This window comes from Fringilla coelebs (genome assembly GCF_963513975.1).
Source record: "Fringilla coelebs genome assembly, chromosome: 6".
NCBI lineage: Eukaryota > Metazoa > Chordata > Aves > Passeriformes > Fringillidae > Fringilla > Fringilla coelebs.
The window spans coordinates 57539062-57557854 of NC_140034.1; the positions used below are offsets into that span (position 1 = coordinate 57539062).

At 39.1% G+C, this 18793-nt stretch overlaps 1 protein-coding gene across 1 annotated transcript in view; it reads right to left on the reverse strand.

The window, feature by feature from the left end:
* Window positions 1-18793, reverse strand: part of MPPED2 (metallophosphoesterase domain containing 2) — a 115136-nt gene that overhangs the window by 34877 nt on the left and 61466 nt on the right. The window contains exon 4 of the mRNA XM_084208012.1: window positions 17365-17590. Coding sequence (XP_084064138.1) covers window positions 17365-17590 — 226 coding nt within the window. The remainder of the gene's footprint in view (window positions 1-17364; window positions 17591-18793) is intronic.

An 18793-nucleotide genomic window follows, 5' to 3' on the forward strand; every position in this document is an offset into this window, starting at 1 on the left:
CCAAACAGCAGCCCTTCCTTCCATTTGCTCCATCCCAGGCTGCACCTCAGCCCTGTTTATCCCCCTTATCAGCTCAGGAAGAAATTTGGGCAAAACTCTTCCTCTGCTCACTGATATCTCTGGGAACCGAAGCCATTAAGATATTTGTGAGCCCTGCTCGTGCTGTTTTAACTGTCTGCTGTACAGGAAGGAACTGATAAAAATAGGATTACAATGGCCTCACAGATGAACTAGCAGGAGGCTTGATTGTGATTGATGCCTGAATAAATATACAATAACAGGCCCTACATTTCAACAGGGCTTTTGATGGAAGGTAAGAAGCAGTGTCAGTTTTCACTGCCTGGACTGCAGGACTCTTTGCTCAAATACCTGCTAAGTGCCTTTCCTTGGAGATTGAATCTTCTACCTTTAGTCTGCCTTGAAATAAAGAGCAGGAGGTGGTTATGAGGAGGTAGGAATGAATATTTGTATTATTTTGTGAGGGTGTATTTCTTCCCACAGGTGCTCACGTGTGGTCCACCCCACACTCCTTTGAAGACTCAATGTCTTCCCCATGGATAAGAAGTGCCAAGGTGGGTGTATTTTAAAAATACACAGCACCACAACAGCAGTGTGGGGAAAAAATGGGCTGGAATTAGAGTTTGGGAGGGCTGGGATTGTCCAACTCATCTGTGCCTTGGGAGGAGAAGTTTTCATCAGTGAGCCAGGAACGGCTTCTGCAGGAGCCCAGCTTTGCTGGGCTGGACAGGAGAGCACAGATTTCTGTGCCAGATGGCTCTCCCTGACCCCATCCCCTCTGCAGCCTCTCTGCATTCTCCCAATCCTTAATAGACCAGTTCTTAATGAGCAGATAATACATCTACCACCCAAAGCAGAAATTCCAGGAAGTAAACTCAGAGCGCTGCAGTTTTTATTTATTAATCTTCCTCTTTTGGAGAAGAGGGTTTCAAGTGTCCTGAAATCACACGTTATCAGCTCCCACTCCAAGTGACACAGCTATCTATTCCACTTCAACAGGATCTCAAGAACGCCCCTTCTTATCCTGCAAAAACCAGACACCTCCTTAGCTCTGCACTGCAATGATCCAGCCAAGAGCCCCTGCAAGCACACAGACTTCCAGGGGCAAAAAAAACCTCCCTCTGCTTCCTCTGAAACCATTCAAGGAGGAAAGGCTGGAATTTGCTCAGGACCTTGCTGGATCGCCTGGCTAAAAATAAGTTAACAACAATACTTGGCACTTTCCAGGTATTTTCAAGTGTTTGAAATTCCTGTGAATTTCAGAGGTGATTCCTTGCTGGATTCTTCACCACTGAAACCAAGCAGGTTGAATTTCAGAGGTGATTCCTTGCTGGATTCTTCACCACTGAAACCAAGCAGGTTGAATTTCAGAGGTGATTCCTTGCTGGATTCTTCACCACTGAAACCAAGCAGGTTGAATTTCAGAGGTGATTCCTTACTGGATTCACCACTGAAACCAAGCAGGTTGAATTTCAGCGGTGATTTCTTGCTGGATTATTCACCACTGAAACCAAGCAGGTTGAATTTCAGAGGTTATTTCTTGCTGGATTATTCACCACTGAAACCAAGCAGGTTGAATTTCAGAGGTGATTCCTTGCTGGATTATTCACCCCTGAAACCAATGAGGAAAGGCTGGAATTTGCTCAGGACCTTGCTGGATCACCTGGCTAAAAATAAGTTAACAACAATACTTGGCACTTTCCAGGTATTTTCAAGTGTTTGAAATTCCTGTGAATTTCAGAGGTGATTCCTTGCTGGGTCAACTCTGAAACCAAGCAGGTTGAATTTCAGAGGTGATTCCTTGCTGGATTCACCACTGAAACCAAGCAGGTTGAATTTACGAGGTGATTCCTTGCTGGGTCAACTCTAAATCCAAGCAGGTTGAATTTCAGAGGTGATTGCTTGCTGGATTATTCACCTCTGAAACCAATGAGGAAAGGCTTGAATTTGCTCAGGACCTTGCCGGATCGCCTGGCTGAAAATAATTTAACAGCAACTCTTGGCACTTTCCAAGTGTTTTTGTGTGCTGAAATCCCTGTTTCTTCCCGCACTGTCATGTTTATAACACTTCTCACTATATTGAAATCTGTGAATTTCATTAATGCACTGTTTACCCCCTTCTTCCAGATCATTAATAAAGATGTTAAATAAAACTGATCCTAACACCAATCCCTGCTGATGCAGTCAGGCAGATTTTAACCCCTCTTCTTAGCCAGATTTGGTGATTCAGTGGTGCTCTGCAGGGTGTGCCATTCCAGCCAAGGTGGGATACATGAGTTTTCCACGCTACAATTTATAGAGTAAAAATTTCCATGAGACAGCTTATAGAGTAAAAATGGGGGGTTTTGCTCAGATCTTGTAAAATCAAGCCAAACATAGTAAGAGAAAGTGAAATCTCACAGGTTTGGTTTCATTCAATGGCACAACTCGTTATTCAACTTTGCACTGATGCACACAATGAAGTTGTGAAGCACAAATTTTTTCCTATTCCAGTTCAAATACCTTGGAATTGAAAGGAAATACAAATTCAGTGTGCTATTAAACAAATTCTACAGACCACCAAGCTGCACAGCAAGAAGGCACTCAAACCAACATTGAACTTAAGCAAACAGAAATATCTATAAAGTCTCACAAGGATCAAAGTGTGCAGTTAAAATTAAGACAAGAGTTTACTACTGCTTTTGCAAACACATTAAAATAAAATTTCAAAGAGACACGTGCTTACTTATATATAGTTATTATATTTCTATTTAATAATTTAATTTATAACTAATTTAATTATATTCTATTTAATTCATTATGTTTATGATTTTGTAATTTTATAATATCATCTATTTTATATATATAAATTTTTTAATATGTACATAAAAACCCACAAAATGATGACTGCAGCCAGACAAGCAGTAGGCAATTCAAATTGTCACTAGACAACTGAAATACTAACAGAACCATTCCATCCAGAGTAGTTTGGTATTTAAAATCCAGCCCTGGAGAAGCAGTGAGGAGCACAGCACTGCTCAGCACGCTCTGAATTACAGAGCAATGCTGAGAATCCTCTCCTAGTAAATCTAAATTCAGCCCAGAATAAAATGCTGGTGTAACTGGGGTGTGGGGTGGGTGGGGGTGGAGGAGGTGTAATTGCTCTAAGAAAGCAGAATTATAGCTGCTCAGCTGCCAAGATCTCCAAACACTCCAAAACCACAGCTCTATTTCAGCACATTTAATTTTTGTACATATATTGAATTCAGCCAAGTCAGTAGATTAAAATAATAGAGTAGATTGTATCAACCCAGACTTTGGCAAAAATGTGACACAATCCCTTTTCAAAAACCCTGAAACTGGCTTGCTTGTGAGGACTATTACATGGCTGAATAGTGGCTAAAGGGCTATAAATAAATAGATTGCAGCAGCACGAGGGAGGTGCCAGCAGATTGCCACAGGGATTGGTATTAGGATCAGTTTTATTTAACATCTTTATTAATGATCTGGGAGAAGGGGTAAACAGTGCATTAATTAAATTCACAGATTTCAATATAGTGAGAAGTGTTATAAACATGACAGTGCGGGAAGAAATGATGCCAAAGGAGGTTAGAAACACTGAGATAAGCAAGAAAAGGGGATTCCTTGTGAAAAAAATGCAGGCTAAAACATCTGAAGAGAAGTGCAAAGCACAAAGAATCAGTGAGAGGAAGAAACCCAAACCTGTTAAGCTACAATAAAAGACCCAGGGGCAGCAGCTGACAGCAAATTATGCATGGGCTTGCAACATGAATGGGGAAAAGAATAAAATGTTCTGGGCTGCACACGTGGTTGTACCACCACATCAGAGCCTGGTGCAAGCCTGGACCTCCTGCAGAAGCAGGGGAAAAACACAGCCACCATCCTTCAGCAGGCTTCAAGCATCCAAGGGTCCCCTCATCATACAGCAGTGACAGAATCCTGCAGTTTGGGTCTAAGCCTTGTGGAAATTTGGGAAAAAATATAAATTAACAGCCCAGACAATCAATGAACCAAATATCAAGCACCTCACCATAAATAACAAAGAGGAAAAGAGAAAAATCTGAAAAGATTATGAAGGCTGAGGGTATAAAATAAATTACACAAGGCTAGAAAAGTAACATCATGTTGGGTACAAGAAATCTTTAGGCTCCTCATCAAACATGGCACAGTTTTATTTTTTAAAATAAAATAAACCTAGGAAATGTATAAGCAGAATATTAGCTCCCATTAGCATCATCTTCACTGCACTGAGGTACAACCTCAAAAAGAATTAACTGAAACTGCTTTTTTTCATCCATTAAAACTGGGCATAATATTCAAAAATATAGTGTAGGAGACAATGCTGCAAAAGCAGGATGATTTAATAGTTCTTCTCCATCTCTAACTTCCATGATTCCTTAAGAGACAATAAGCAGAGAGACAACCCTCTGCAAAATTGAATCACTGGGATTCAACTGGAGAATGAAAATTAAATCACAGCAAAGTATTTTCTTCTCTGTAAGCATTAGCATTAATCACATGCAAAAGTAAAATATTAGTTAATTTGATTCCCTGTGCCTTCCAGACTCTGGTCGAAATGAATCAATGCAGGAAGACTGATTTCTCTGATAACTGGGGAAATAGTAAGGAAGGAAGAAAAAAGAAGTAAAGAAGAAAAAAAAAAAAGGTAGAAATAGCTGGTGAAAATGAAATTACCAAAAAGAATGTGACTACAGGAAACCATGTTAGAGCACCTATTTCTTCTCTATTCCTAAGAAGAACAGCATGTAAAATTTCACAGTGGTGGCTTTGAAAAAAGTCTTATTTAACCATGGCTAGAATTGGGATGAGTCACCTTGGACAGTACAAACTCTCCAATTTACTGCTTTAGGTGACTAAAACCACTGAAAAATGGCTTTGCTCTCTGTCCCCTTTGGGAGGGCAGCCCTCTGCAGGACCTGGGGTTTGCCACAGGGAGAAGGGGGTGGCACACCCCCAAAATGCCAGCTCCACCTCCCAGCAAAGACCAGCACAGCTAATTTGGGTGTCCCTTCTCCTGCCCTGCTCTGAAAAAAAGGGGTTTGGGCACCCCCTTCTCCACCCCTGCTGTGAAAAAAATGGTTTGGGAGCCCCTTCTCCTGCCCTGCTGTGAAAAAAATTCCTTTGGGCACCTCTTCTCCTGCCCTGCTGTGACAAATTCAGTTTAGGAGCCCCTTCTCCTGCCCTGCTGTGACAATCTCCTTTGGGAACTTTACTGAGCTGGCTGAGGGGTACGTCATCAACATCACAAAAAGTTAAAAAAAAAAACCAAAAACCAACTTGAACAAAGCCAAAGGAACGATATAGAGAAAAAGAACTAGCGATCTGGTTTGTTTCTTTTGGTGCATTTTAAAATATGTGCTTTCCTCCTAAAGGCAAGAAACACTGCATTTAATTAGGAGAGTAAATCATTACATTTTTATAGTTAGCAGTTTCTTCTACAATGAAACTAGATTAGTTTCTCACGACACATGCTGTTTATTGTTCAAGTTTTATGGTAAGTTCTAATAATTCAAGTGTTACAAACAGTTCAGTTTGAGGTTGTTTTGGGGGGGGTTTTTTAGGGTATTAAACCAGCTCTCAAACTAATCTTTTGTTACATATATATATATAACAAAACTTGTTCTATATATAATATTATATCTATCTATTTTTTTAATATGCATAAATAAATGTATTTTAAAATTTCATAAAACATCTTTCTGGCTTTCTACCTATTGCAGATAAATACACATTCCCTTAAATGACGCACTGAATGTTATGGGGATAGACTTGTCCCTCAAATTCTACCAAGAATTTAAAACTTAGTCCCACCTGTGAGCAAAGTTTGAATTTTAATCCTCACACTCATAACTGGGCAGGTTCTTCACGTCCAAAACACAGGTAAAGCAGTGGCTCTGCTGTGACAGGACCACAAATGTCACTCATTTATGCCATTTTCTGTAGGACTGCAATTACTTCCCTCTATTTTCCCTCTCCTGCAGCAACACAATCAAGATGTAAACACAAAGAAAGTGCAGCAGACACCTCCCTGATTCCAGTGCCATTTGAGACAAGCCCAGCAGCTCTGTGCTCTGGGCTGATGAGGAAAGCACATTAAGCACTTGCAACAGAACATCCAAGCAGACCTGTTTTGCAGCCTGATTAATAGAAACAACCTCTGAGGACTAATCACAAGTCAAGCCCTGTTTTGTAGATTAATAGGACAAAAGCACAAGAGAATAGGGAAGGTTACAGGACTGGAATATAAATAAGAAAAGGTGTACATTCTAGGCAGATTGACTGCTAGTAATTATCAGCACATCCTTACAGCCAGGTCTTGCTGCTGTGTGCTAGAACAGCTCATTTCCAGATGAACCATCAGTCTGTGTATGTCCCCAAATATATCTATATCTATATCTATATCTATATCTATATCTATATCTATATCTATATCTATATCTATATCTATATCTATATCTATATCTATATCTATATCTATATCTATATCTATCTAATCTCTATATGCATGTATATAATAATTATATACACTTATATATAATATATACTTATTAAATATATAATAAGTCTATATTAAATATATATAAATATATCTTAAATATATCTCTCTATCTCTATTTATATCTATATGCATGTGTATAATACATGTATATATGATAATAATTCCATATAATTCTATATATCATTATATAATAGTGTATATATATATACACTATATATACTCTCTATATATATCATTATATAATAGTATATATAATAATTATATAATAGTATATATATAAAATAGTATATATAATAATTATATAATACATCTATATTAGATATATCATATATATAATAAATAGATCTAAAATATAACTTATACTATATAACGTGTATAGTACATAATTACTATATATTAAACATATCATTAGAAAATTTATACATAATAAATATATATTCGATATGGATAATTAATAATGTTATATATATGAATTATGATACGTCCCCAAATATATATATACATAATGTACACATATATACACATACATATATATATACCCACATACATACATATACATACTCACACATACATATATATATATAGACACACACACACACACACACACACATATAAATTAATTAATTAATTAATTAATTAATTAATTTATTTATTTTCTGTCCCCAAAACAATGACTAAACAGGTGTTTATTCTGTTTGTTTCTCTGAAAAAACCCACACCTTGGTCTCACTCCTTCATGGCACATGGATTTCTAGGCTGACATGAGGTGAATGAAGTTGGTAGCAACTCCACTTTTCAGCTGTGCATCTGTGGGTCAGAAATACAACCCTGGCCCGTGAGGAGCTGTTACACAAACCCTGCACTATGGGAGCAGATGCTGCAGCCCAGCAGAGATGCCCCATACCCCACCTGGCCCTGCAAGGAGCTGTGCAGAGTGATCCATATTTGCTTTACTCTGTCATTTTCCAAGCTGTCCCAAATGTTCCACTTCTATAAATGCAGCAGTGCAAGCTCTTGAACCCCATAAATCCAGTTTATAAAAAAAGATCTGCAGGTTAGGCAGTGGAAGGACAATATTCCTTAAAATGGCACTTTGCAGGTTTCTCAAGAAACATGAAACTTATGTTATATTCATCAGCAGAAGAAGGAGCCAAGCTTGCTCAAAACTGAAAAACCAAATTCAGGGAGCCATAACTTGAGATTACAGTTTTAGGGCATCCCATATTAGAAATGGGAACACTTACAGCTTTCAGACTAGCAACTCAGGTCGCCTTTCTCCTTTTTCTTGCAGTGCAGGCCATGGGAAGTGTCCCAAGCAGCCCAGATGGAGCACCAAGGGAAGTGTTAAAGAGAACACCTTTCTTGAAATTTATTACATTCCCAGTTTTGAAAACAAGATGCATTAAAATCTGTGCCAGGAAAAGGAGACTGAAAGACAGCCTTCCCTCTTACATAAAGCTCACTTTATGTAAAATTGGAGGTGATGCACAACTATAAATAACAACAAACCCGACTCAAGGGATTAAATACAGTTAGCAGCTGCAAATATCAGCTTTTGTCAGTGAGACACACCGATTCACATATGCACAAAAATAAACAGGCTTTCTGAAGCACCAGACCCCACAGCCTTGCTGCAAGCTCTACCCGTGACAGAAATGCTGCTGAAGGAGCAAAGCTGGAGGTGAGAGTTCTCCAGAAGCAGAGGACAGGCAGGCTGGCAGATCTGCAGACACAAAACTCAAGTGCTCGCACTGCTTGCAAAATAAACACGATGGCAGAGGTGTCAGATGATTTCGAATCATCACGAGATCACCTCCTGGGAAGCATTATTCCCTCTGTCAAAGTGGCTGTGTTAGAAATGTCAGCAATCCTGACATTTTACATGTACATAAACCATAATCCAGACCAGCACCTAAACCTTGTAGGGGTGGTTATAAATACCCACAGGTCTCATTGATTTTCATCTGAATCCATGAGTGTTGACCACTTCTGAAATGAGGTGCCAGATCTATTCTATGAACAGATTCTCATGAAAATCTGATGAATGCAGTTGTCACTCTTGACCTTTATGTCTATGCTGAGATTCACAATCAGTGCTCTCTTATTTAAAGTGCATGTGCAATTTTTGCTTTATTTCAGAGCTTCTGAGAATTACTTTAAGAATTTTATACACATGTCAGGGTAAAGTTAGCATTGTGATCAACAAGTATTAGATAAATATGACCCAAATCATCTGAAAGACAGTCATGAGAAATCTTACCCTTCACTGGGAGCTAACAAAATCTAATAGTCATTTACTTTTGGATTAAAAAAAAAAAAAAAATAATTGCTTCTCCATTTCTATTGCGTTTTATCCCCATCGCATCACGTGAGCTTTATTGTCAGCCCTACCTGCAATGTAAATTCTCCCACATTTTTCCTGTTTGTCCTGAATAGATGAGCTGTGAAACAAACCACTTGTAGATTGCATCTGTTTCCCATACCCAACCACCTTCCTCCCTGTCACCTCCTCCATCCTAATTTCATTCATTTCACTCCCCAGGAAGCCAGGCTTCATCACATGGAATGCTTGCTCCAGAAGGCAAACTCTGCAAATATCAAACATCATCCCCCCCACTTCCCTTAGCTTTTCTCTCTGAGCTGACATCCTGTGGGGTATGGAATATTCCTGTGGTCAGTGTCTCACTGTGCTCCTCTCCAAAATCTTGCCCAGCCCCCTGATGGAGGGGAGGGGTGTTGGAGAAAGCAGTGCTGATGTTGCAGCCAAACACAGGTGTGTTGTTAGCATCCTTCCAGCACTGGGATGGTGCTGTGAGGAACGAGCTCCTGCTCAGCCAGACCCAGCACATCCTCCAACAGGCTTCTCTGCCTGTCACTCAGAGCATCCACCTGCTCCCTAATTCTTCTTGCTCAGGGCATGGGGGAAATGAAGCAATGAAAGTAATGAGGCTTGAAGAGCACCATGCAATGCAAAATCCATCCTGGTGTCAGCCTGTCAGAGCTGCAGCCCCTCTCTTACTTCTCCACTCTCCTGCCGTGAAGGTGGCAGTCCTGGAGAGAGGTAATTTTCCAGTTAACCTGAACAGCATGGTGTCCTCAGCTTGGTCTGTCTGCCCTTCTCCACCAGAGCACCACAAAGAGGTGTGGGGCACGTGCAGGTGAGTGAAAGGAGATGGATAAGCAGGAGTCCTGAAGTGCAGGAGAATTTTTTCAAGCAAGCACCAACACACTGCAAGGAGTCCTGCCCTGTACAGAACAGCCTGTCTCCAGATTTGCCTTAACAACTCCTCTTTTCCAGCTCCCATTCTCCAAGGGGCTTCAAAGCCCTTCCCAAGACAGAGCCTGATGCTCCAGAGTTAAAAATGCCAGGAGTTTTGCAGCATTCTGTTTCCTTCTCCTCGCTGGGGGTGAATACTTTCAGCCTGCTCCTTGCACACGGATGCCACAGTGACCACTGTGTTATTGAGTGCTCAGCCAAAGGAAAGCAAACTGCTTGATTCTGGCAACGAAAAACACACCAACCAAAGCAAAAGCACAAGTACCAGCACAGCTTGGCTATCAAAATGTCCTTCTTGTTGAGCAAACCCTACTTCAACCTACAAATGGGGAGGGCACCCTGAATAATGAGCACCCCAACCCCACAGCTCATTCTGGCTCCTTCTGCCTCTCTGCTTTTTTCCTGAACCCCAGGAAAATGGAGCAAGAACTAGAGACTCAGAGCACATTTCCACAATCATTTGTCTGCAATGCTGTGGAGGAATTCAAATCCCTGTTTCTACACCAGGAAAGATTTAGGAGAGCTACCATTTTATGTCTGGTTTAACTGGCTAGAATTCCACTCACAAATAGGCACAGTTCATTTGTTAGCACTAGTAAAGAACACTCTAAAGTTCCTATTCCTGCTGAAGTCAAGCCTGAAGAAAAGATCAAGGCTTCATGATCTGCCCCAGTGCCAGGATGCAGAGCTGTCCAAAGAATTAAATAGGGCAGGTTTGTGCCACAGGATTAAAAATTACTTGTGAGGGAGTGTATTTAAAATGCCAAACATCCCACTCTTTATTTTAAAAAAAGAGAGGAAAAAAAAAAAAGAAAGAAAGCTTTCAAAAAGAAACAGGACAATTTTTTTACTTGGAAGTGAATCTGATATCAAGGAGACCAAAGAAAAATTGGTCTCCACATTCCCAACAAGGCAAAAAATGTAAACAAACCTCTGCAATTCTAGACCAGGGGGAATTCATTCTTCCATTCTAAACTGAGAGACCTGGAGGAGAAATGCCAAGAAAAACGAAACAGAAGCCTGCACCTTTAAACACAGCCACGCTGCAGTGGTGCTGTGTTTGTTTAACATACAGACAGGAGACTTCAGTCTTTGCCAATAATTCTCTCAGTTGCTGACTTCTACTGCATAAACACCAGAATTCCTGAAAAACTGCTGCAACACACGCAGCCTTGTCCAGTCTCCCCTGGCTCCCTCACCACTAAAGAGCAAAGAAGAACTTTATTGCTGAATAGCCCGATTTCTACCCCTCCTTTTTTTTAGACAGGAGCTAATTGCCAGCTAAGACCATGAAAATAAAAGAAATGAGATCCATTCCAACCCATCAGTGTATCTGAATCCCATCATGTGAGTTGCCAATTGGTTTTCCAGTCCTCACGCTCAATATCTGCTGTTAATTTGCTTGCTATTTCAAGAACTTGAAGACTGTCAGCAAAACCCATGATGCATTACAAAACTTATAATTGGAAAGGGGAAAAAAAACCCTCTGACACCTCTCTGACAGGATAAACAGAGAGTCTGAAAACACTGATCAGAACAAGGCAGAAGTACTTACTTGGAGCTACTTGTGCTAAAATATCATTGCAAATGAAGCAGAGAAAGAAACTGAGTCAGAGAAATCATTTTTAACTGATGTAAAATCATTTGATGAAACCCCAGATTTTACACTGGGCTAAAAAGAAAAGATTGCACAAAACATTATTTTTGAAGGAGATGGCTGAACCTGCCTCTGCTTTCTTAAGGTTGCATTATCTATGCCAATTAAAACTTTGCTTCTGAAAAAAGAGTTCAGGCACTTCCTCTGGAGTTACTAAAAAAAGCAAATGAAAGCCTTGGCAGCGCAGACGTGAGCGATAGCGAGCCGTTTGTTCCTGACCTCTGGATCACCCTCCAGATCAAATTCTTGGACACAGGAAAAACCCACTAGGATTCATTAAAAGCAACTGGGAGGCCAGCTTTGTGCTTCTGTTCTCGAGGCCTGATATTGCTGAACCAGGCTGCCGCTCCTGCAGGAGGGGAGAGCCGCACTCCCGCCCGCCTTCAGGGGGAATTCACGCTCAGCACACCGTGCAAATCATCATTTAAATAATTGATTGCCATCTTCCACCTTGGTGCTGCTTTCCAATTGTCCACAACAAGATGATTCTGTTAACCATTGTCATCCTCTGATTTATGTGCCATTGGCTTTTACACTACACATTTCTTCCTTCAAAGAGACACATCTATCTCCTGTTCTCTAAACAAATATATAGGCTGAAAGTCTATATAATAATTATTAATACATATTTTTATATGTGTATATATATTACATATATATTCTATATATTATATTGCATATATTTATTTATACAGTTATATATACTTACACTACATATTTCTTCCTTCAAAAAGATACCTATATCTCAAGTTATCTAAACAAATAGACAGGCTTAAAGTCCATATATGTATTTTTATATATATATTTATTTATTTATTTTTATTTATATATATTTATATATTTATATATTTTTATATATTATATATATTATACATATATTTTATATATATAGTGTGTGTGTGCGCGTGTGTACATAATATCTATTATATTGTAGATGTTTATTTATACATTTACACTACACATTTCTTCCTTCAAAAAGAAATCTGTACCTCTAAAAAAAATATATAGGCTGAAAGTCTAGATGTGTATTATTTACCTGTTATCTATTATCTATTATGTATTGTATTGTAGATATTTATTTTTGTATTTATGTATATTTACACTGCACATTTCTTCCTTCAAAAAGATACATATATCTCCAGTTATCCAAACAAACATAAAGGCTGAAAGTTTATATAATTATTTTATATATGTATCTATACAATATCTATAATATTATAGATATTATAGATATTGTATAGATATAAAATATTATAGATATTATATTGTAGATATTTATTTATATATTTACATATTTATATCTATTTACACTATACATTTCTTCCTTCAAAAAGATACCTCTATCTCCAGTTATCTAAGCAAACATATAGGCTGAAAGTCTATATTTGTATTATTTATATTTTTAATATGTATATGTATAATATATATAATAATATATAGTATACATATTGTAGATATTTATTTATATGTATTTACACTGCAAATTTCTCCCTTCAAAAAGATACCTATATCTCCAGTTATCAAAACAAATATATAGGCTGAAAGTCTATAATTTTTCTATATATTTATATATGTATAAATATCTATTAATATATTATATAATATGTAATATCTATTTTATATATTTATGTATTCACACATTTCTCCCTTCAAAAAGATATCTTCACTTATCTAAACAAATATATAGGCTGAGAGTCTATATATTTATGATTATTATATATTATTACATATATCTATATGCTGCATTGTAGATATTTATTTATATATATTTACACTACACATTTCTTCCTTCCAAAAGATACATCTATCTCCAGTTATCTAAACAAATGTATAGGCTGAAAGTCTCAGACTTGCAGCTTTACTTCTCATTCTGTGGGTGGAATTTGCTCACATACTTTCATGGCTAAAAATGATGCAAAGGATTGATTTGTTAGATTATTTTACACTCACAGCTTTTGATGTTCTCTGTGAAATTCTTATGCAGAACAGAATTTAAAATCCATTAAAAAACCTATTGCCTCATTCTTCATAAAGGTAAGAATCATGAATTTCAATGCACAAAAAGTAAAGTGCATCAGAACACTTTTTTCTTTTCAACTACCTTTCTCTTTCAAATAGGCAAAAAGCTACAAAAGTTACAGAGCTGATCAGCAGAATGAAATAAAACAGCGAAAAATATTCTCCCTGAACAATTGTTTCTGTCAAAATGTGGTTTAAACAAATTCTGTCTCCAGTTAACTGCAGTTCTCTGGTGGTTTGAGTGCTTTTAAAGCTTCATTAGAAAACACACACTGTGAGAATATTTGTATCCAAATGTCTACAGCACACTATGGGAAATTCAGCCCTCAGCACGGATGAACCATTTCAAATATAATTTAAGAAAAAACAACACGTATTTTAAAATAACATTTGAATATAAGTAAAACTTACACTAATTCACTTATGCATATTCAGCACCCAAAGCTGCAGTAAAAACAGACTGTGTCTCTTTACCCTTTCACAGCATGAGTTATGCTCATGTTTACTTCACAGAGGGAGTTTGAAGATTTAAAAATTCATAAATCCATCACTGGTTTTATTTTCTGTCCTGTTTAATAGGAATCCTCAATCTCGAATTTCCCAAGGAGGAAACGTTTTCACTGGAATCTTACAGAATTTTTTACTGCATAAACTATCAATTATTTTCCCAGCAAACAAGCCAGGTTCATAGGGCAAAGTCAGAAGGAAGAGAAAGGAGGGGAATGTTTTTGTGGATTGTTATCTATAGACCAAATGGAAAATCTTCAGCCATTTTGTTCCTTCAAGGTACATCAAAGAATCTCCTATTTAAGGTGTGAAAATGTCACTTACATTCTTCACCTCAGAAAATGAGCAGAGCTCTGAATGTGATTTATGTCCCACCCTTGCACTTTTCTCTTTTAGGAGCTGAGACTCTTCTTTTCAACTTCCCTCCAGCTAATGCCATTTAATGCTCTCAGAACTATCAGGCTAAATTCAAATTTTCTGCTCCTCAGAGGCAGTTGTTATGCACCACGGCACATTCCAATTGCAAACACACACCAATGCTCCCATGTATTGTAAGTTATTTTTTTTTTACTCACAAATCCTGCTAAATTGTAAGTTAGGAGGCACTACTTGAATTCTCTGAGGTCTTTAGAAAGCTTTTAGATGTACCCTGAGTAATAGCACGTAATGAATATGAACTGATATTTCCTCTCTGTATTTACACTGAGTTGGCAATTTACATTTTCTAGATAGATGAATTATAGCCAGCCTTCCCAGTACTCTGGCAATTACTTCTTAGAAACCCCTGACAGGCTCAAACCTCCAGAATCACATCTGTTATTCTTGGTTTGATCCCTCTTTTTTAAATTAAAACTAGTAGCTTTATCAGCAAATGAGAGATTTTTTTTTTTCCTCCCCCTCTGGAAATACTTACAAAACTGCACATAAATCGAACGTGCCAACTTATCTCTTGTTAGGGTTGGCACATCTTCTGGGTTAATGACCAGTGCTCCATTTCTGTGACAGAATTAATTGGGGTAAGGAGGCTGTAAATACGCACAAAATCCCTCAAATTCTCCTCCTTTGGGGTAATCTGAAGATTTATGGGAATAGAGCAAGGTGTGATTGGAGGGGAGAGAGCATAAAAATTTAAGAAGTGGAAAAATGCTTGTCTGATCATTCTGCCTCAGTTTCCAGGCACAGAACAAAATTTGAGCAGACTTTACTAATATCTGATGGGATTTTTCCTTCCTCTGAAAGACTGGCTAAAACACAAAAAAAAACTAGTAAATTTTCACATTTTCTAAAATCTGTCATTACTAAAATTTTAAAAAAGAGAAATGCACAGACAACACCACATTTCTGCTCTCAACATGGACTGGCTGATCTAAAGAGCTAAATTGAAAATGGCAGCCTCAACTCCACACCAACAGCTGCTCAAGACATGATTTGACTACAATTTTTGGCAGCTCAACACAAATGAAGATCAAGAGAGAGAAGTCCTCACTTGGTTCAAGCTCAGTGTCAATTTCTAATAATCTAGCTTCATTTATCATGCATCACTACTGGGAAAAATCACTGGATTATTGGAAAGATTAATCCAGGTTTGTCTTCCATGGCTAGGTCAGGAGACACATGCCATTCACTTCGTACAGCTGATGTGATGTCCCTTAATATTCCAGAGCAAACATTCTAAATCCATGTGCACACCTGCCAATTGAAAGAACTTCTAAATGCAGCTGGAGACAAAAGGATGACAGATTTCCATTACAGATTTGGGAAGGGAAAGAGAGGAAAAAGGGACATGATGAGTTGCCAGTAGGTATAAATGTAAAGGTGCATCGCACAGTTCCCTCCTGTGCTCTCCAGGTCTCTCCAGCAGTGCTGCAGGAAGCTGAGTTTATTAAACCTGATCCAGATAAATTTGGGAATGTGCCTGCACTCCCTAATCACTGGAGAGGCCCCCCAAGTGTGATGCACACACACAAATGCAGCTGAGCACACCCCCAACCTCAGCAGCACCTCTTCCTCAGCTCCTCACCCTGCAGCAAGCCTCAAACCCACCTCACCACCCAAGGCCTTCTGCGCTGCTATTACAGAAAAATTACTTTTGAAATGTCTCCAGGAGATGATTCCTAACCTGAATTAAGACCATCTTTCCCAATTTGCTGATATTGCAAGGATTTAGAGCATTACTCTTTTTTTAGCCAAGCAATGTCAGGCTGATTTAAACTAGTAGCTAAAGGCTATGACTTAAATTAAAAGATTAGCAGCTCAAGTCAAGAATGTGAGATACAGAGCTAGATCACAGCTTTCCAGCCAGCACTGATGCACACAACAGGACCAGGAGAAAGCACTGTCACAAGCATCAAGGTGTGTGGTGCCACACCAACCACCGAGGTCTGCAGGCCAGGGCAACAAAGATGAGCTGAAGGGGAAAATTTCAGGTTTGTCCCATTTCAGGTTTGTATAGGTTTGTCCCATTTCCTGGTTCAACTCCTCTCCTGCTTTCACCTTTAAAGCAAGCCTGACATCAAAAATAAGTTATAAGCTCATAACAAGCCCTTCTTCTAGGTGTGCATAAATTAGCATCTCGGTGCTTCTGCTGACAATTGAGAATTCCAAGCAACAGAGTGATTATCACCATCACTCAAGTTCAGGTCTCTGGTAAAGCCTGAGAGGACCGTGGCTGTTCTTAGCATGAGAATTTAGAACAAATGCTACCCGAGGCTCCAGAGAAAGATGTCAGGCATCACAATTAAATGACATGTAGAAAAAACAAGGCAGGATCTCCTTAGCACAAAACTGGGCAGCAATCTTTCCTGCGTGACACGCTTGACACATGGGTGGAATGAGACCAAAAGCGGTTTGAAATTCTGTTATCACAGCTTTACAAGCAAAAGAAAACAATGCCCAGAACTGCTCAAAAATAAGGCTTAAAGCACCTGCTGCCTGGTGCCCTTGTGCTGTGTGGGTGTTAAATGCCACCACACTAATCTATTAGCACAGCAGATATAAGTAGCTCAGCAGTATAGAATGTAATGGAGCTTCCCTAATGCATCCCAAAATGCCACCACAGTTCATCCACAAGCACAGAGTCAGTATTGACTCCACAGTTTAGGTGCATTCAGCAGGCAGAACAGAAATAGTTACAGTTCCTTTTGTCTTATTTCACACACTGGCTAAACAGAGATTATCTATCCAAAAAAGAAAAAGAAAAAAAAATATATTAAAAAAAGAAAAGCAACTGTGTCAGAATGGTTACAGCTAGGTCTGATTCTGTTCTGCAGGGCAATGCAACAAAGCAGCTTCATGCAGGTTCAGCAGGAATGATTCCTGCTGGGGTTCAAGCAATAAACAGCAAAGAAAGTTGAAATTGAGACTTACCACGGGGCACCATATATTCGGAATCCTTTAACTGTTACCTCTGAATCTTGTAAGTAAATACTATTTGTCAGGAGTGACTGAACATTGTCAAAGTCCTCTGGTTTCAATTTGGACACAGAGGGAAAGCGGTAGTAATCTTGTTTAACAAGGTCTGCCATGAATTCCTTATCAAATGTCAGTTCATGATTCCCAGCAATCACTATTTTATATTCATATGGTAGGTTTCCTGAAATAACAAAAAAGAGGACTTCATTAGCACATTTCCTCCCACAACAAGCAGCCAGCCAGCAGCGACAGAGCGGAACACCCGAGGTCTGGGAGCATCCCCGCGCTGGGCACAGCGCACGGACGCTGCTGCTCCTGCCCTCGGTGGAACAGGCTCTCAAAATGCACAGACTGGGACACAAAGCCGTGGCACAGCACAGAGACCCTCCTGCAGGGCTCAGCAACACGGCTGCTGGCAGTCAAACCGGCTCCAAAGGGGGCATGAAACGGCACTGCTGGGTTGTTCACCCGAATGTGCCCACCAGGCTGGGATGCAGGTCAGTCCCCAGGTGAGCAGAGAGTGCAGGATGCCTGCCAGCCACATCCTGAGAGCACCAGAGCAGGCTGCTGGGGCTGCTGGTTTTTAAATGATGGCTTTATTTGGATTCATCTGCATTCCAGTGGCATTTATTTGTTGGAACCCTGGATGCTGAGAATTTCAGAGTTTCTGTGCTGGCAGGCACTGACCCCCCAGAGAACACTGCATTTCACCTGAGGCAGTGGAGAAGGCTTCCAGAATGGAATGACAGAACTGGGATTGTGGGTGTGGAGTTTGAATAGAAGGGTGTAATACCACAGGATGGAAAATGTAGAGTTTAAGGGTTTAGAATCTAGTAATATATATAAAGCAAGATGGAGGGTTTAGGGTGGAGGCTGGTCCTTCTCTTTCACCTTCTTCTCCATGGGCTTGGGTGGGTTTGTGTAATTGGAAAAAAAAAGCCACATTGCATGGTTGGTTATTGAGTTAAAAGTAACAATAATTTAGGTGCCATTTCTTAATTGGACAGTTGATCCTTAAAAGGCCTTGTAGAGAGGGGGATACAGCTCCATTTTTAGTTTGTTAGAGTGAAGTGCTGCAGTACTCACAGTTTGTGAGACTGTAACATAGATAAGAACTAATAAACATCTGAGTCTGAACAAAAAATACCTTCTCACACATTTAATCCTGACCTTGGTGAAAAAGAAGCAAAGAATCCACATTTATTCAAGAACTAGCCTGTTCCCCAAAGCTTCAATTCATTTGCAACATACTCATTTCTTGTAAAAAGCACACAAGTAGAATCAACCATGTAACTCAGCCACATAAGACAAACTAGGAAAAAGGAAAATCTGATTAAATCATTTACCATCAGTCAGAAGTAAGGAATCACATGTTTGCTCCCCT